Source organism: Lissotriton vulgaris, chromosome 11 (assembly GCF_964263255.1).
Source record: "Lissotriton vulgaris chromosome 11, aLisVul1.2, whole genome shotgun sequence".
Classification (NCBI taxonomy): domain Eukaryota; kingdom Metazoa; phylum Chordata; class Amphibia; order Caudata; family Salamandridae; genus Lissotriton; species Lissotriton vulgaris.
Window position 1 is genome coordinate 113889491 of NC_141699.1, and position 20132 is coordinate 113909622.

Here is a 20132-nt window from a genome sequence, read left to right on the forward strand (position 1 = left end):
GGACAAGTGACATAATCCGTTCAAGGCATGTGTGCTGTAGCTACACATGCTTTGCATAGACTACAAGTTTCAAGTTTATAGTTAATTAAAACCATTGCAATACAAAAATTATACTCATTTAAAAACTGTCATGTACATAATTAAAACTCTTGTTTCTAAAAAGCCATGTTGTCTGGATTCCTGAATCATATACTCAGTGTTCGCAGACCCCTTGCGTTTATGCAAGTGCTATTTCTGGTTCGGTTCCTATTGTCAGAATTTCTGGCATCTTGCTGCCGCACAGTCTCAGATATTTTACTGTTCTACAGTTCAATTGTGGGTCGCTTGGTTCAAAACATGCTAGCAAAGCTTGCCTCGTGGTGCGGATCCCTCGTTGATTAAAAAGTTGATTAAAAAGTTGTTTCAGAAATTTAACTTGTTCCTTTGTAAGTTCTTTACAGGAGCATAGTAGGTGCAGCATGTCTTCCTGAGCCGATCCACACAGGAGGCACGCAGAGCCAGCTTGGATCTGAAACCAGAGAGGGAGCTGCTCGGCGCAAGGGAGCAATCCGAGCCTATATCTCATAAAAGCAATGTTTATGTTTTTATCATAACCCAAGTTGAAGTAGGTTTGTATGCCCGGCTTCGTGTATGTGTTCAGGGTCATCCAGCCGTGGGATCTCTTTGATAGTGCATCCTTGTCCTCCAGCCATGAAAGGAGTTTCAGTTTTCCACACTAATTTTTTTAAAGTAGGGGTGGTTGTCAGTGTCTACCAGAGCTGATTTAGCCTCAAATTACGAAGGCTGCTGTGTAGATATTTCACGGCTGGTAATGCGGGGTGCGATTGTAGCTCCTTCCACAATTGTTAGTTTAGCGTGCCACGTTCTGCTCTTCGCACTTTGTCCCAAGTGATGATAAAGGCCCCTTGTCTAGCAAGTGATTGTTTCAAAACTCCACATTCAAGTCTGATTTGGGCGGGTGAGGTGTATTTCGGCAGCCCAAAGATGACCCTATATGCCGTTGTTACTGTGGCATCCAGTATTTTTGCATCCTTCCCTTTCTGTACCTCACTGCCATAGGTGATTGTTGGCAGGAGTTTTGCCCGAGCAACCTCAACGAGTGGTAGGATGGATGGGCCTGTTAATTTAGAGTTTAGTGTTTTTAGGGTAATTGCCAGTGCTAGACCTTTGTGCCTTATGTTGTTCTTCTGTGCCACAAACCGGCCGCCTGTATCCAACTTCACGCCTAGATATTTGTATTCCATTGTGTCCTCTATTCTGGTCTCACCCCAGAACCAGGCAGCAGTTTGACGTCTTTTCCTCCTGACTATCATTGTTCTTGTTTTGTCTAGGTTAATCGTCAGGTCGTTTGCTTGGGAAAAATCCTGCGTTGTATTTAAGAGATGTTGTAGCCCTACTTTTGTTTTGCTGATCTGGACTATCATCTGCGTAGAGGAGACAAGGTAATGAAATATCTCCTAATTTCGGGGCATGAGAGTTGCAGCTGGTTAGTAGCGGGACTAAATCGGCAATGTACAGATTAAAAAGTGTGGGTGCCAAGACGCAACCCTGCTTTAGCCCTTTTTCCGTGGGTATGCGCCTTGATAGATGCGTTTCGTTTCCCAGCTTCACCTGTAGCCACGTATTTGTATGTAGGTTCATTATTAGTTTGAGTAGAGGCTGTGGCAGCCCCCAGCTGTGTAGTTTGGACCACAGTCTGGTGCGGTAGACGTAATCGAAGGCGGCTTTGTAATCAATGAAACATAAAAATAGAGACGACCGTGTGGCCTCAGCCTTGTCCATAAGCATGGCCATGCTTAGTATGTTTGTCGTTGTCCCAACCGATTTTATGAAGCCAGTCTGTTGTAGTGGAATTATGGATTTTTCTTCTGCCCAAGCCTGGAGATCCTCCAATAGCAAACCAGCAAAAAATGTTGCTTCGTTGTCTAATAATGCCTGTAATTTTATAGATCCGACTTGTCTCCGGATTTGTAGATAGGGGAGATGATTGAGCCTCTCCATGAGCTAGGTAGGGTGTTCAGTGTTCTAATTTCTCTGAAAAGTGGATCCAGAGCTTCTGCTCAGAAGGTTGCCTCCTGTTTGTACAATGCTGAAGGCAGCCCATTTGGACCAGGGGCGCCTTCTCTTCTCCCTTTTCCTATCTCCCGTTTGATGGCATCTGTGTGGTTGGTTTGGGGGTCCTCAGAAGATGTGACTGTTACTGAGTTCTCAGAGACGGCGAGATTGTTTTCCGCCCAGGACTTGTGTGTCTTTTGGCAATCTACTTCGTTTCGATCTGCTTGATCATAGTTTCTCTGGTCACTACCTCGGTGGAAATGGGACCTGAGGTGGTTTGCCCAGACTTCCTCAGAGATTTGCCTGTCTGTGATGTCTGTCAAGTTTCAGCGCTCCGTCCATCATCTCCTGGTGTTTGCTTTGTTGTGATGTATTGTCCATCGCCAAATGGTCTGCAATAGGCGTGATAACTGTTTTTGTACATAGTACATGTCTGTCATACTGTCAGTCCGGACTAAGACAACCTTGACTATTAGATGAGGTAGAAACACTTTCAATGCTAGGTGAACAGCTTAAAGCTCAAGGTAGTTGATGTTGAGAGCCTGGTGTTTGCTGTCTCAAAGACCCTGAACTGTGAGATCCTGCATGTGAGCACCTCATCCTGTGAGGGATGCGTCCGCTGTCAGTATGATTTGTGGAACAGGGTAGAGGAATGGCCGTCTTTTTAACAGGTTTTGTGCGTTTTGAAAAGCCAGCCATCCACATGCAGGAAAACATGGATGTTTTGTTTGCTTAGATGTGCTGCTACCACTGCTAAGCATTTGGGAAACACCGGGGGTGCAGTAGTTACCCGTTTGGGAGGTCTTTGAACTGATAATGTCTGCCAGCTATGACTGAGGTATTTGTGGAGTGCTGGATAGCTTGGGGTGTCAAAGTAGACATCCTTTAAGTCTATTGCTGACAGAAAGCCACCTTGCTGGAGAAGTGGGATCATGTCCTGGAGGATGACCATAAGGAAATGTTATGACAGGATATAATGATTTATGGACCTTAGATCTAGGATGGGCTGTAGTGACCCGTCTTTTTTGGGGATGAGAAAATAGAGGGAGTATACCACAGACTCTTGATGTTGAAGAGGGGCAGCTTTTATAGCTCATTTGAGCAACAGAGGTTGAACTTCCTGTTTGAGCAGTGTTTGATTTTTCATACAGAGTTTGTGAGTGCAAGGTGGAATGTTTGGAGATGTGGTGATGAGCTCCAGACAACAACCATGTTGGATAATGTCCAACACCCACTGATCCGATGTTATGGACCTCCAGGTGGGGAAAAACTGTTGTAATCAACTCGACAGGTGTTAAATGATCAGGGGGGGGGGGGAGGAGGCCGGACAAGAGAGTACTTCTTGTGGTGGGTATGGCACTAGGTGAGGAAGCACCTCTGCCACAACCTTTAGAGTTGTTACACCTGTAAGTGCAATCAATATATAATTGACCTAGACCTTATAGGCACTTACAAATTAACCCTTTTGAGTTATACCATATGTTGCACAAACATTACAAGCTTACTCCCCTTTCTTTAATTATTGGGGTAGTAGATATATCCAAGGTTGGTGCCTCCTTAAATGTTAGCCCATTCCCTGAAAGTAAAATCTCAGTTGTGAGACAACAAAAACACACACACCCTAGTGTCAAAATGCAACACAGAAGAAAGAAAAAGTGTGCGAGAGCGAGATGGCACCTCACGGGCGCACCACCAACGGGAACCTGGCAGGTACTCACCAGGATTGCCCTGTTCTCATCATTGGCACCATCAAGCTCGGAAAGAAAAATGTGTCCAAAAAACACAAATAAAGGAAAGTGTTTTGTGAAGGTATGCAGTGAAAATAAACCACAGACAACCAATATAGTGTCAAACAACATATAAACCACACAGCAACACAGATATGCAATTTTATTCTGTCTCCTGTGTTGGGTGTGGATTCTAAAAAAAGTGAGTGTGGTTACTAACTATCCAACCAACACCACTTTACTTGCCGGCATGTTTCATTGCCATCTAACTTTTTGGCAATTTCTTCAGGGCGTCACACATATTAAAGCCACTGCATAGGGACAACATAGTCTTCACAACCTCACTCTGCCATCTGTACTCGTACCAGCCGGGAGGATAGTCCCCTCATGGAACTGCAACTCCAAACGTAAGTCGTTAATCCTTCCCCTTCAATTTACGCACTGGTGGAGGATGTCTGGCATTGACTCAGCCCGTGTGACCTGTAAGTGCCCCTGTAATAGCCTTGTGACTTTGCACGCAATATGATGAAGAGGCATTGGAAGATGCTGCTTTTGAGCCTGCCCTTTAAGAGGACTGGCGAAAGGAGACATGGGGTGTGGGTGTTTGCAGTGGAGCCATGGACTTAGCAACCTCCGTGTCCTTCTTCATCTTCTCTAACGCTAGGTCAATTGTGGACCAAACAGGTGTTACTTGTCAAAGGGGACATTTAAAAGTGTTTGCTGAACTTCTGGCTTGAAGCCAGATATACGCAGCCAAGCATGTCTGTGTAACAACACACTGGTATTAATAGCCCTGACAGCTGTATCCGCGAAGTCCAGGGTACACCTAATGGAGTTATTGGAAATGAGTTTGCCCTCCGCTACGAGTTCCTGTACCTGTTTTCCTATGTTGCTCTGGGAGGTACTGGAGGAGTTCCTCCATTTCGTCCCAATGGGTGCAATCATACCTTGCTAATGGGCCTTGAATATTTGCAATCTGCCAGTGATTGGCATACTGCGCCACTACTCGTCTCCCTGAAGCATAAAGTAGCTTAGACTCTTTATTAGGAGATGGAGGGTTAGCTGTGGTTTGCGAGTTAGCATTGGACACAACTAAAGAATCAGGGGGAATTTGCCCTCGGATGTAAATAGGGTCTGAGGGTGCGGCTTTCAATTCTTTGTCAACCCTGGGAGTGATAATTGTGAGTGAAAATGCATGCTCATGCAGGGCCTTTAAAGATGTCATCGGTGGGACACATCATGCCTTTTAACATAGGGAGGTATTGGGTAGCCCTATGTATACTGAATAGGGTTTCAAAGAGGAAATCCTTCATTTTTAGGCTCTTTGTGGAGGGGGACCAGGTGGTACGGTGCAGCCCTGCTGAGGAGTTCCTCATATGAGGTGGTGTCATCAGGAGGCGATGGTTTGGCAGGTTATAGGTCTGAATGTGTCCCGCTAGGGATCAATGTCATAATCTGGCTAGGTATCTGGGGGCTATGGTGCATCATAAGAATCATCTGCCCCACTGTGCCCACCCGTGAAGGAATGTGGGGAGCTCGGTGGAGTGATGTATAAGAGATCACCCTAAGGATGAGGTGGAGAGGGTGAAGATGGCGAAGGTGGGGGAATGAAGGTCCGAGGCGGTGATGGAGTAGCAGGTAGAGGCGGGTGCAAGAGACTAGTAGATTTGTTTCTCTTCCTCCTTTTGAACAGGTACAGCAAGTCTATTGCTTCTCCAAAGGAGAGTTGGCGCTTTGATAGAGGTGGCGCAGATACCACAGTCTTAGTTGAGATGCGGCCAGTTTGAGGTTGTATATGTAGCGGCTTCTGGTGGGGATCAAGTCGTTCCTGCATCGTTTGGAGTATTGGTTCCACCGGAATACAAAGATCTGATTTGGATGCTGGTCTCAAAACTTTCAGTGCTGAGATTGGGTTTGGTTCCGAAGAGATCAAACCCGAAGATGAAGAGGGTCGGCTGAGTGTCGAAGCCAATGGCTTCAACCGGTTTTCTGCTGGGATGCCAAAACGACTTGCATGGTGCACTCCGTGAATACTTGCTCGTAGTTGGAGCACCTACGCTTGAGTTGAGGGACCACCTAAATAATGCCTGGCCCTTTGTCGGAGAGTAATTTGGTTTCCTCTGTGATTTAAGTAGAGTCATTACTGACAGTAAACATCCCTGGATTTTGCCTAATTACTTGTTTTGTGCAATTGCACTTGGATTATATGCAAGTGGAGCACACTAATTTCTGTGCTGTGAACTCGTTGTGAATAGATTATAGTACTGGATTTTTCTATTGGACGCTCCTGTACTGAATATTGTTTGTCCCGATGATGACCAACCAACTTTAATGAGGTCGAAACGCTGTCAACGCCTACATGTGGCCTTGATTGAAGAGGACACATTTTCTGCTAGTCTTCTTTTTGTTTTGTCCAAACAGTGTATATGTAATTTTCCTTAGCCACTATTTATGTTTACACAGTTTATTGTCTTAATGGTTTTTTTTTAACTCATTGAGCGCCATTGTCCTTTATTTGTTGACTTTTTATTATTGTCTTATTAAATTTTGTACATATTTGAATTTGTGTAGGGGTATCACTTTTCAATTTTTTTTGTACTTTGGTTTTGGTTTTATGTGATTGACATTCTGTATTTTATGTTATATGGAATATTCTACTTGAACCCTTGTTAGGATTCTAGTCCGCGCCAGAGTGTGAGGCATCTGCAGCAAATGTTCAGTGTCGACCATGGCCTGCTGCAGGGGTGGCCTGGGAGGCTTATGTTCGGTCGGAACCAAATGTTTTTTTCGGTGATAGGATGGGGACGTCAATACTCAAAGTACGCTGACCTGGTGGAAGTTCCTGCACCTGGAGGTAAATTCTAAGTTGGAGCTAGAGTCTTAGACAGAAAAATTCTCTTCCTCAGCCACAGAGACCTTGTGGCATTCCTCCTCCTTCTCCTAGACATCCTGTTAACCTTAGATGTCGAATGTATTATCGACTACTCTATGCTGCATCTCCCTACGATGTGCCCTTCAGTCCCGTAAGGTTTTCTTCTAACGAAACAGGCCTCGTAGTCTTCTTCCCTGTGATTCGGAGACAACGACGGGCACTTAGTGTGGCAACTCGGGCAGAAACTGAACATCGTCTGTTCCATCAGCAGGGCATTCTGAGGTGACGTCGAAGAGATAGAAAAATAGGCCTTTAAGGACACTGTTGGAACACATCGATCTGACAAGCAATAGTTTTCCAGATTTCGAAACGCAAAGATGAGAACGCATTCAACAACAATACCAACAAGAGTAAGGGTGAATTATGAACGGAAAGGAGTCAGAAACGGTCGCGAACCAGAGCGCAGTAATACACAGCCAAACCAGACGACTGAAAGAAAACCATCTAAAAATGGGGCTGATGCCCATGCGCATTATCACCAAGATGAGGAATAACTTTACCTTGTGACTAGAAAGACTTCTTCGAAGAGAAACAAGTTGTACATATACGGACCCTGAAACTAGATGGCAGGAGTATGAAAAGCATTTGAATCTACAGCCACAGATGCCTCGAACATCCAGTTCACTATTTTAACATACACGTTTTGTATTTGGATGGCCAAAAGAAAACCACACTTTTCACTAAACAGATGATCAGAAACAATTGGTGTCAGTTTACATCCGAAAAGTTCATTTGAACATTTTTTACACCCACAAAGGCTTGGAGTGAAAAGAATTGTATCAAATACAGAAAAAAAGATACATAAAGACGAAAAAATTATTAAGAAATGTTATAAGAAAAATTATGAAGAGGACTCTCTTGAAATAGTGAGGGAATGCATTAGGACACTACAGAAATTACAAACAAACAGGTGCATGTAAATAAATAATCAGAAGAAATTCTCAAAATTAGAAGAAGTATAAACAGACAATGGAAACTCATGGAATCAGAAGATGAACTGAAAATTAATTATCTTTCTGCATAAAACAATATCCGCCAACAAGGGGGCAGGAACATAAAACATGTAACCAAAACCAAGACAAAAATGCAAGCCACACCGACCATGCTGAAATATTTTTCTATGTTGGGATTACAACACTGCAGTCCTTATAAAGGTTCCTGTGAATCACCATCCCACAACTGATTAACAACGCAAGATAAAACAACATTTGACCTGTGATGGTACCAATTATAGCTGAATAAATGTCCTTGGTGGAAAGCCTACATTGGAAAAAAATTCAAGAAAGGTCAAAATCCTGTTCAGTGAACACAAAAGTACCATACGGACAGGAAATGAATTTGCACCAGTGGACAACAATGGTTGAGCACTGGACAGCATCTCAGTCAAGAAAGGTTCCAAAATACAGATCGGTATACAATGGAGGTATACAGCCCACCCACAGCTACGGGCATACTATTATTGGGTCTCCCAACATTTGACTATAAACCAATAGATCAATGCCCCACAAGACAACTCATCAGCTCGGTTGGACAGATGCACTATGGACCAGTCCACTTGGACACACTACTTACATGATGGGAAGGGTAGATCCGACCTACTTTCCCCTGCCTTAACTGTTTGGAATTGAGCAAGGTTCCATGTGGGTTGGAAAGGCAAGGCCACGATAGAAACCCCGCATTGTGAAGGCTCCGTGCTGAAGGAAGTGTTCACGTTAAAGAGATTTGCTAGTTGGGACCTGACTGGCATCTCTCAAATAAAAGATGTTGTGGAAGATGGGGTTGTTAGGTTATTTGAGCGGCTGTAAGCAGAATATATACACACACACACTTGCATATTATAAATATGACTTATGGTTACCTGAAAGATACATGCATTAGGCTTGTTTTGGTGGGCTTTTATAATTTAGACCCAAGTGTACACTTGTCTAATATTACTTCTACAGTGAAGTAACTCGGATGTGTTTTTTTTCTATTGCAATGAGCAACCTAAACAAATAGACTAAGGAAGGACCCATCAGATGATAATTTGTCTATAAGGTGACCATAAACAACAGAAAAGGAAACTTGCACTGGTTTATCTGCAATATAGTCTTTTTTTAATTATAACCACAGAGTAATACCTTTTTCCATTGTGATGAGGATCGGGAAAGCATAGAAATTAACCCCTTCAGTACTCATCATGGCTCCCAGCCGCCATGAGTCAAGGTGGGCGTGTGCTGATGACGGCTGGGAGCCGTCACGACCACGCCCGCAATCGGAATGTTTAGCACCGGCGCGGAATTCGCGCAGCAGCCAAGGTGTTAAGGAAAGATACAATTGGTGCCTTTTTGGCTATAGGGATACATTCCACACACAAAGATAGTGCCTGTGTTTTTAACAGACCTCTCTGCCTTTCAATTTGCAAGAGAAGTGGAATTTAGAAAAAAAAAACTGAATCACGAATCTCATGAAATTCTAATTTGTGGAGGCCAGGTATATGACTGAAGTGGGAAGTCTTTCGGGTGCCAGCAGTGAACACTCAACTTAGTACATCAACAAAATAAAGGAGTATTGTTGTGAGGTCAAAGGTTATTTCTGTGCCTTACTTATGGCAGCAGAAACACAGTTGGGATCTTTGCTTTGCCACTTGGTCCTGGCCAGAATGGTACCAGTCTTCTAGAATCACTTACAATGCTTATTGTTACTTATGTCATCTTTTAATGTAGCAGTAGTGTCCAATGTGCAGTCAGCATTGGAAATCAACATTTTCAGTTTGTTATGGGGCAGTGCTTCAAAAGAGACCATGTTGCAGTGCTTGTCTATGCCAATAAGCCAAACTATGATATCAATGCTCAACAATATATTGGAGAAAACATCAAATACTGATTTTTCAACTTTCCCTTAATTGAAATGTTCACTGTTTTTCCTTATCCCCTCTGGGCTCTTATATCCCTGCCACTTCTGTACCTTTAAACTGTTGAGTTTCCTTTGTTGATTTAAAAGTGTGCTGTTTCCGCGCCCTTCATATAGCAGTGTAGCCCACAGCCGAGGGCTAAAACTAACATTAAAGACCCCCAACCCAAACTACCGACCTTAGCTGTCACGGAAATCCTATAACAAGGGTGAGGGCCTTTAACTACCTGTATAGCTGGAGGCAAAACGGCTATAATGATTTTAGAACATTCCACCCACTGAGGGCAGAATGTAGTAACTTAAAAAGGAAGGAAACAGAAAGCCAACCAATAGAATGTTGGGACAGAACATCTGTACCAGCCAATATTGGCCCCGAGCTACGCCACTGCCTTCAATGAAACTCTCAACTTTACAATGTTGTATTATAGCCTTATGGTCCCCTGATGAGGGCTATATCAGTTGCTAAAGGTGCTAAACTCAGGTTATAGGCCATACATTCAGGTGAAGGCCTACAACGAGGGATAGGGCCTTTAATAACCAGTCTCCCCAAAGGCAGAAGGGACATAAGGCTATTAGAAAATTCCACCTACTGAGAGCAGTATATTCTAAATTAAAAAGGAAGAAACTAAGACAAACATTGGAGCAGAAGGCTTATACCAGTCATCATTAGCCCTGAGCCACTGCATTTTCTTCAATGGAGCTACTAACATTGTGATGTTCGAATATGTATTATTTATTAATTTAACATTTTTATGTAGCTCACTTGGACTGAATTATGACCGCGAATACATAAGACTTGTCTTTTACAATCAACTTGGCGGTGCCCTTCAATATTACAATAATGGTAAGTGAAAATACAGTCATAAGCCAAGGGTGATATCATGAGCTGATAAGGGAGGGCTAGATTGAACTCTCCTCTGACAGGATTCCACTCTTACCATGGCAATCTTGAAGCCCAGTCCAGGCTGTCCCAAGAGATTATCTTTCGGTATTCGACAGTCCTCAAAGATAAGATTGGCAGTGGAAGAGGCTCGAATTCCTAACTTATCTTCCTTCTTCCCCAGCGAGAGTCCAGGCGTTGGCATCGGAACCAAGAAAGCACTAATACCCTGAAAAATAAAACCAGTATTCACAACCTGCACCAACAGAGCCTGTTGCACACCAAAGGAACTAATTCAGACTTCATCAGAAGACATCTAGGATAGTGATGTGTTAAGTCCTGGAAAAGGATCTGCTTTCATTTTATTTGCACCATGGGCAGATAAAAGTGTCCCCATTTACCTTGTGCTTCAGTGATTTGTCGGTGGTGGCGAATACGACCACAGCAGAGGCGTCCCAAGCATTGGTGATCCAGGCTTTAGTACCATTTAGGATCCATTCACTGCCTTCCAAGTGTGCAACAGTGGAAGCAGCACCTGCGTCACTGCCATTCCCTGGGAAAGGATGCCAGAAAAGATAACAAGATTGACAAAAGACCTCTGCAGCTCAGACCTTCATCTCTCATGGGGTGTTGCCAAGCAACGCGGGCAGTGTGACCATGCATTTACCAGAAACTTCAGCCAGCACTTATCACATACAGCCTGATGGGGCTAACCACTCTTCCTGCAATGTTATCTTATCTGCATGTGGGTTCATGTGAAAGACAGCTTATACGATGTTTTCCTACAAATTATATATTTGCAATAATTATACCAAATATATTTTGACATGCATTATATTGCAAACTGTGGATAGTGCTTCCATGCGAATATGGTTGTCTTTGATGGAATACTTAATGACTGCCTCAATCATAATCAGGGATTCCAATTTATTGTTTTTTTTTTATATTTCCGTCCGCATTTATCCGTATTTATTTTTTGCTAATGTCATCTTTATTTATCCATATTTATTTTGAGTTTTGTGAAAAAATAAAGTTGAAACTAGTGTATTTTCACATTTATGTAATTGGTAAGTGTACATTCATGCTTGAACGCCTGGAAAGTTTCAATGACATGAACACCTACAGATGATAAATTCATGCATTAATATGAAAACAAACATTTTTATATCAAGGTTGTGCACATCTACTGCTTTTTAAGCCAATTTACTAAAATCCCTTTCTGTTTTTTAACCCCTTACCGGTAAATCTGCACCTCTATTGGCCTGGCAGTCATGACTAACGGCATTTAGATTCTCTCAAAAAATAATCCAATTTCCGTTTTTATCTACATTTAAAATAAATCCAGACAGGAAAATAAATGGTTATGTCTGTATTTATCTGTAAAAATCTGTAAAAACTGAAAACCGGGAGCCTGAATAATAATTCGTTTTTTTTTTTTTACTTTATTCCAAGTTTCTGAAATAAAATGTAAAATAAAAAATAATAACGTAACAACCATGCTGGTGTGATTGCGACCATATGTACACCTGGCATGATACCTTTATACTCTGCTCTTCCTGCCTCACGTCGGACAACTCTGTATGCAATAATTACCTGGTTCACTGAGGGCAAAGCAACCAATTTTGTCACCACTGCAGAATGGCGTGATCCATTGCTGTTTCTGCTCTTCAGAGCCAAACTTCAAAATGGGGCCTAGATAGAGGGACTAAAAACAAAGATGATGTCAATAATAAGAAAGAAATAAAAGGCTAGCACAAACGCACCGCAATATAGCTTTTATTCCCTCATAGCAATAAATGCTTAAATAGATAGAGATATATACTTTTTCACTGAAAAAACTGAGTTCAAAACCGTGCTATGGTTCTGGAAAAAAATGTGCAAAACCACTAAAATGTGCCAGTTATTAGCAACGCGCACAAGATAGGCCGTAATTGGTGTATGCCACCACGTTGTTCTCTTGGTTGTTTTTAGGTTTCGCCTGGGGCCGGAGCTTCTAGCTCCGCCCAGGAGAAATTTTATGTTTTACAGTGTGAAGCTTAGTCCCGCCTCTGCTTCCATTGGCTAGCTCCATAAATGGAGGCTAGCCATTGGAAGCCGGATCTGTCCGTCATGGCCGGACCAGATTCGTGGGCGTTCCTGCATTTTTTTTCCCTCTCCACCCTTTTTGCATCGTCATCGGGCGGTGGGCGGAGTTTCATTTTTTTTTTTTAGTGTTTGTTTTCGTCATTATGCCGACCACGGCCGCCGGAAGAAGTCCAGGTGAGTGCCCGTTCCCGCCCCCCCTCCCGCTGACCGTGTGCCCGTTCCCCCCCCCCGCTGTTCGTGTCCCCGTTCCCGACCCCCTCACGCTGTCCTAAAGCAGCGCTTTATAACATCTGTAGCTGCGTTTCATGTAGAGCACGTAGTCATTCTCTCCTCCATCACCCTTTCTTTACATCTTTAATCCCTGCCCTTCTCCTCCATTACCTTCCCCCCTCCTTCATTACGCACAACCCGCCTGCCCTTTCTGTACCCTCCCACTCCACGCAGTGTAGACATCGACTGCTTTAATTATTGACCGCTTGTTTGAAGTTGTGCAACTCGGAAAGTGCTCATGTGCAACGTTCAGGAACTTCATTATTATTATTATTCAAACGGAACAGTTGAGCACTTTATTCAGACTCTTTCAGAGTGTCCCCATAACCACAGCGATGGGCACATTCCTATCAGTGGCTGGATGTGCTGCAGCTTCTGCCTTGTAAAGCTAGGGTTCAACTCTCCTGAAGTGGGCACGGCTGCTGTGCAGCTGTATTCCACAACACCGGAGAGCGGGCGCTGAGGCCAGCAGGTAGGAGGCTACAGAAAAGCACGGGGAGAGGCTGTTGTGAATGCATGCTGGTTTGCTTTCACATTCTCTGTTACTGTAGACACTGAGCGAGCGCTTTATGTAGCATGATGAGAAAAGGATATTACAGGAATGATACACCAAAATGACCCTTTAGCGGAAAGTCACCCAGCAGGGAAAGAGAAAAGCACATATAGTAAATTTGTGTAATTGAAGCAAGTGGGTGAGCCGTGTCGTTGTGACCTGTACAATGTGTGACGCACATAAAAAGTATATTCTGAGAAGTGCATCCTGGTGTAAGTACAGCAGCTCTAATGAGAACTGTCCCGCAGGAGTTAGAGTTATGGCCTAGAATAATTTCTCCTTTTAGCATCGGCGCCTAGAGACAAATCAGTTTGTATAGCGCCATCAGAGTAAATATAAAGATTAATTAACTAACTGTGCTCATCTACAAACATTTTATGATTTACGATTTTAATACCATGAAACCCTTAACCAAGTTTTTATCTTATAACTAATTTAGGCATTAAAATGTAGACTTCTTGTTTTATTATGAACAATATTTCAATGTAAAGGTGAAAGCTCTGTTGTCGGACTGTCCACTACCACACTGAAGGGTTCAACATCGGATCCCGCTAGAACGAACAAGGCAACGTGCCAACATACAGCAAGCCCCATAAATGGATTTTGCTAATGTGTGTTATATAAACGATAATCAGTTACTTGATGGACTCAGAAGTAATGTTTCATTCACAGGCCGGGTGGAAAAATAAGATTAAATGACATTTAGTGTAATTTAAAAAAATGTTAACCTCGGACAGCCAGTTAGTGATATTATGCAGAGTGAGTGTGCAGAGTGAGTGTGTAGAGTGTGAGTGCAGAGTGAGTGTGCAGAGTGCAGAGTGAGTGTGTAGAGTGAGTGTGCAGAGTGTGAGTGCAGAGTGAGTGGGTAGAGTGAGTGTGCAGAGTAGTGAGTGCAGAGTGAGTGTGTAGAGTGAGTGTGCAGAGTAGTGAGGGCAGAGTGCAGAGTAGTGAGTGCAGAGTAGTGAGTGCAGAGTAGTGAGTGTGCAGAGTAGTGAGTGCACAGTAGCGAGTGTGCAGACTAGTGAGTGCACAGTAGTGAGTGTGAGTGCAGAGTGCAAAGTGAGTGTGCAGAGTAGTGTGAGTGCAGAGTAGAGAGTGCAGAGTGCAGAGTGCAGAGTGCAGAGTGCAGAGTGCAGAGTGCAGAGTGCAGAGTGCAGAGTGCAGAGTGCAGAGTGGAGAGTGCAGAGTGCAGAGTGGAGAGTGCAGAGTGCAGAGTGCAGAGTGGAGACTGCAGAGTGGAGACTGCAGAGTGGAGACTGCAGAGTGGAGACTGCAGAGTGGAGACTGCAGAGTGGAGACTGCAGAGTGGAGAGTGCAGAGTGCAGAGTGCAGAGTGCAGAGTGCAGAGTGCAGAGTGCAGAGTGCAGAGTGCAGAGTGCAGAGTGCAGAGTGCAGAGTGCAGAGTGCAGAGTGCAGAGTGGAGAGTGGAGAGTGGAGAGTGGAGAGTGGAGACTGCAGAGTGGAGACTGCAGAGTGGAGACTGCAGAGTGGAGACTGCAGAGTGGAGACTGCAGAGTGGAGACTGCAGAGTGGAGACTGCAGAGTGCAGAGTGCAGAGTGCAGAGTGCAGAGTGCAGAGTGCAGAGTGCAGAGTGCAGAGTGGAGAGTGGAGAGTGGAGAGTGGAGAGTGCAGAGTGCAGAGTGGAGAGTGCAGAGTGCAGAGTGGAGAGTGCAGAGTGGAGAGCGCAGAGTGCAGAGCGCAGAGTGCAGAGTGCAGAGTGGACAGTGCAGAGTGCTAGGGAGTGCAGAGTGCTAGGGAGTGCAGAGTGCTAGGGAGTGCAGAGTGCTAGGGAGTGCAGAGTGCTAGGGAGTGCAGAGTGCTAGGGAGTGCAGAGTGCTAGGGAGTGCAGAGTGCTAGGGAGTGCAGAGTGCTAGGGAGTGCAGAGTGCTAGGGAGTGCAGAGTGCTAGGGAGTGCAGAGTGCTAGGGAGTGCAGAGTGCTAGGGAGTGCAGAGTGCTAGGGAGTGCAGAGTGCTAGGGAGTGCAGAGTGACTAGGGAGTGCAGAGTGAATGGGGAGACTAGGGAGTGCAGAGTGACTAGGGAGTGCAGAGTGACAAGGGAGTGCAGAGTGCTAGGGGGTGCAGAGTGACTAGGGAGTGTAGAGTGACTAGGGAGTGTAGAGTGACTAGGGAGTGTAGAGTGACTGCAGAGTGCTAGGGAGTGCAGAGTGACTGCAGAGTGCTAGGGAGTGCAGAGTGACTAGGGAGTGCAGAGTGACTAGGGAGTGCAGAGTGACTAGGGAGTGCAGAGTGACTAGGGAGTGCAGAGTGACTAGGGAGTGCAGAGTGACTAGGGAGTGCAGTGACTGCAGAGTGCTAGGGAGTGCAGAGTGACTAGGGAGTGTAGAGTGACTAGGAAGTGTAGAGTGACTAGGGAGTGTAGAGTGACTGCAGAGTGCTAGGGAGTGCAGAGTGACTAGGGAGTGCTAGGGAGTGCAGAGTGACTAGGGAGTGTAGAGTGACTGCAGAGTGCTAGGGAGTGTAGAGTGACTGCAGAGTGCTAGGGAGTGCACAGTGACTAGGGAGTGCAGAGTGACTAGGGAGTGCAGAGTGACTAGGGAGTGTAGAGTGACTAGGGAGTGTAGAGTGACCAGGGAGTGTAGAGTGACTGCAGAGTGCTAGGGAGTGCAGAGTGACTAGGGAGTGCAGAGTGACTAGGGAGTGTAGAGTGACTAGGGAGTGTAGAGTGACTAGGGAGTGCAGAGTGACTAGGGAGTGCAGAGTGACTAGGGAGTGCAGAGTGTCTGCAGAGTGCTAGGGAGTGCAGAGTGACTAGGGAGTGTAGAGTGACTGCAGAGTGCTAGGGAGTGCAGAGTGACTAGGGAGTGCAGAGTGACTAGGGAGTGTAGAGTGACTGCAGAGTGCTAGGGAGTGCAGAGTGACTGTAGAGTGACTGCAGAGTGACTAGGAAGTGCAGAGTGACTAGGAAGTGCAGAGTGACTAGGGAGTGCAGCGTGACTGCAGAGTGACTAGGGAGTGCAGAGTGACTAGGGAGTGCAGAGTGACTAGGGAGTGCAGAGTGACTAGGGAGTGCAGAGTGACTGGGGAGTGCAGAGTGACTAGGGAGTGCAGAGTGACTAGGGAGTGCAGAGTGACTAGGGAGTGCAGAGTGACTAGGGAGTGCAGAGTGACTAGGGAGTGCAGAGTGACTGCAGAGTGCTAGGGAGTGCAGAGTGACTAGGGAGTGCAGAGTGACTAGGGAGTGCAGAGTGACTAGGGAGTGCAGAGTGATTAGGGAGTGCAGAGTGACTAGGGAGTGCAGAGTGATTAGGGAGTGCAGAGTGACTAGGGAGTGCAGAGTGACTGCAGAGTGCTAGGGAGTGCAGAGTGACTAGGGAGTGTAGAGTGACTGCAGAGTGCTAGGGAGTCCAGAGTGACTAGGGAGTGCAGAGTGACTAGGGAGTGTAGAGTGACTGCAGAGTGCTAGGGAGTGCAGAGTGACTGTAGAGTGACTAGGAAGTGCAGAGTGACTAGGAAGTGCAGAGTGACTAGGGAGTGCAGCGTGACTGCAGAGTGACTAGGGAGTGCAGAGTGACTAGGGAGTGCAGAGTGACTAGGGAGTGCAGAGTGACTAGGGAGTGCAGAGTGACTAGGGAGTGCAGAGTGACTAGGGAGTGCAGAGTGACTAGGGAGTGCAGAGTGACTAGGGAGTGCAGAGTGACTGGGGAGTGCAGAGTGACTAGGGAGTGCAGAGTGACTAGGGAGTGCAGAGTGACTAGGGAGTGCAGAGTGACTAGGGAGTGCAGAGTGACTGCAGAGTGCTAGGGAGTGCAGAGTGACTAGGGAGTGCAGAGTGACTAGGGAGTGCAGAGTGATTAGGGAGTGCAGAGTGACTAGGGAGTGCAGAGTGACTAGGGAGTGTAGAGTGACTGCAGAGTGACTAGGGAGTGCAGAGTGACTAGGGAGTGCAGAGTGACTAGGGAGTGTAGAGTAACTGCAGAGTGACTAAGGAGTGCAGAGTGACTAGGGAGTGCAGAGTGACTAGGGAGTGCAGAGTGACTAGGGAGTGCAGAGTGACTAGGGAGTGCAGAGTGACTAGGGAGTGTAGAGTGACTGCAGAGTGCTAGGGAGTGCAGAGTGACTGCAGAGTGCTAGGGAGTGCAGAGTGACTGCAGAGTGCTAGGGAGTGCAGAGTGACTGCAGAGTGCTAGGGAGTGCAGAGTGACTGCAGAGTGCTAGGGAGTGCAGAGTGACTGCAGAGTGCTAGGGAGTGCAGAGTGCTAGGGAGTGCAGAGTGACTGCAGAGTGCTAGGGAGTGCAGAGTGACTAGGGAGTGCAGAGTGACTAGGGAGTGCAGAGTGACTAGGGAGTGCTAGGGAGTGCAGAGTGACTAGGGAGTGCACAGTGACTAGGGAGTGCAGAGTGACTGCAGTGATGCTAGGGAGTGCTAGGGACTGCAGAGTGACTGCTAGGGAGTGCTAGGGAGTGCAGAATGCTAGGGAGTGCAGAGGTGCGAGGGAGTGCAGAGTGACTAGGGAGTGCTAGGGAGTGCAGAGTGACTAGGGAGTGCAAGGGAGTGCAGAGTGCAAGGGAGCGCAGAGTGCAAGGGAGCGCAGAGTGCAAGGGAGTGCAGAGTGCAAGGGAGTGCAGAGTGCTAGGGAGTGCAGAGTGCTAGGGAGTGCAGAGTGCTAGGGAGTGCAGAGTGCTAGGGAGTACCTAGGGAGTGCAGAGTACCTAGGGAGTGCAGAGTGACTAGGGAGTGCAGAGTGACTTGGGAGGGCTAGGGAGTGCAGAGTGACTAGGGAGTGCTAGGGAGTGCAGAGTGACTAGGGAGTGCACAGTGACTAGGGAGTGCAATGGAGTGCAGAGTGACTGCAGTGATGCTAGGGAGTGCTAGGGACTGCAGAGTGACTGCTAGGGAGTGCTAGGGAGTGCAGAATGCTAGGGAGTGCAGAGGTGCTAGGGAGTGCGGAGTGCTAGGGAGTGCAGAGTGCTAGGGAGTGCAGAGGTGCTAGGGAGTGCAGAGTGACTAGGGAGTTCTAGGGAGTGCAGAGTGACTAGGGAGTGCAAGGGAGTGGAGAGTGCAAGGGAGCGCAGAGTGCAAGGGAGTGCAGAGTGCAAGGGAGTGCAGAGTGCTAGGGAGTGCAGAGTGCTAGGGAGTGCGAGGGAGTACCTAGGGAGTGCAGAGTGACTAGGGAGTGCAGAGTGACTAGGGAGTGCAGAGTGACTAGGGAGTGCAGAGTGACTAGGGAGTGCAGAGTGACTAGGGAGGGCTAGGGAGTGCTAGGGAGTGCAGAGTGACTAGGGAGTGCTATAGAGTGCTAGTGACTGCAGAGAGAGAGGTGCCGCTCGTGCAGCGTGTGGATCTCTGTACTGTGCCTGTGGCCGCCTTTGGGGAAAGAACTGCAGCGGAGCCCTTTACTTGATCTCTCTTGTGACCTGGGAGCATTTCGGCTCGGTCACCTCGGCTGGGGGAGTGCCTGAATCGTCACCTGCATAGGGAGCGGGACTGCGAGGTCCAGAAGTGCTTGCGCCGTCCTCCGCGCGCACCTGGTTCCTCTTCCCGCCCCCTTCTCTCCTCCTCTATTTTAACCCCGCCTTGAACGCGTACGCGGGACGCGCGCGGACGAGGAAGCGGGCGAAGACCGGGCCAAGAGCGGGCCCGTTTGTGCCCGTTCGTGACCAGGAGTGACCGGACCGGGCTACCCCTCTAACCTCTGTAAGCCCCCTCTTTCTATCGGGGGCCATGGCTGGAAGAGATACCAGGATTAAATCATCGCTAACTGGAAGTCTCACAACCGCAGGAGGTATGGAGAAATTTCTCATAAGGGCCAATAATATCATAGACAAGGAGATTGTCATCCTGGAAAAACGTCTATCAACGGAACTTATCTCTCTTAAACGTTCATCCATAGGGCCTCTTGCTAATGCCAAAACACCTAACAGAAATAGTGAACAATCTGCTATCTTGGAGGTTACACCCCCGCCAAGAGAAGACCCTGGCACCTTGGCTACCACAATTGACACTGTCGCGGACATTAATTATGTCCCCGAAAGCAATAATGTCTCTCTTTCGTCCCACCTTCAAGAGAGAATTATTCAAACTAAGAGTCAAGGGGAGAGAGAAGGCGCAATTAGGAAACGGAAAAGAGTGTATAATAAAAAAGAAACTAAAATGGGAAGGTCTGTAAAATCAGCCAAAGTGCGGGGCGAGCCACCCCAGATTACCAACCCCCATGATGTTACCCCCCCCGGGTAGAGAGGTGTCCATGGAGTGGGCTGTGGCCTTACTTAAATCAATTATATCACCACTAGAGGCAAAATTGGATAGGTTAAATTCTAGAATATCCAACATAGAGAAAACCACTGCCTCTATCCTAGCTACTCTTAGTAATCCCCAACGTCAAATCACCCCGCCCATTGTCCCAACTCCTCTGGTCCCTCTACCTCCAAATCCGAATCAACCTACCATTCCCCCATTAAATAACAGTCTACCGACCCCTTCCATGCCCAGCAATACAACCGCCGAGCATGTGGTGAGTCATCAATCCAGTCAATCTAATCCCCCAGTTCACATGGATGAGGCAAATCAGGGATCCCCGGTTAAGGTACACAATACTCCTAGACCTAGACGGCCTGATCTTCCACCAGAGGCTAATCGGTTCACAGTCATCCTAGCTGGAGTACCACCATTAGAAAAAGGGGAGACAGAAACTTTCAGTTCCCTGAAAAGCAAGATAATCAAATGGCTTAATTGGAATAGACCCCTCCCGACCCATTTACATAACGAAATCATCAT

At 46.5% G+C, this 20132-nt stretch overlaps 1 protein-coding gene across 2 annotated transcripts in view; it reads right to left on the reverse strand.

Annotated features, from left to right (window-relative positions):
* The window catches only part of ACADS (acyl-CoA dehydrogenase short chain), a 138786-nt gene that overhangs the window by 25753 nt on the left and 92901 nt on the right, over positions 1 to 20132 (reverse strand). For both annotated transcript variants that reach the window (XM_086942846.1, XM_086942847.1), the window contains exons 4-6: positions 12080 to 12191; positions 10888 to 11039; positions 10545 to 10715 (exon numbers count right to left, since the gene is read on the reverse strand). In XM_086942846.1, coding sequence (XP_086798972.1) covers positions 10545 to 10715; positions 10888 to 11039; positions 12080 to 12191 — 435 coding nt within the window. The remainder of the gene's footprint in view (positions 1 to 10544; positions 10716 to 10887; positions 11040 to 12079; positions 12192 to 20132) is intronic.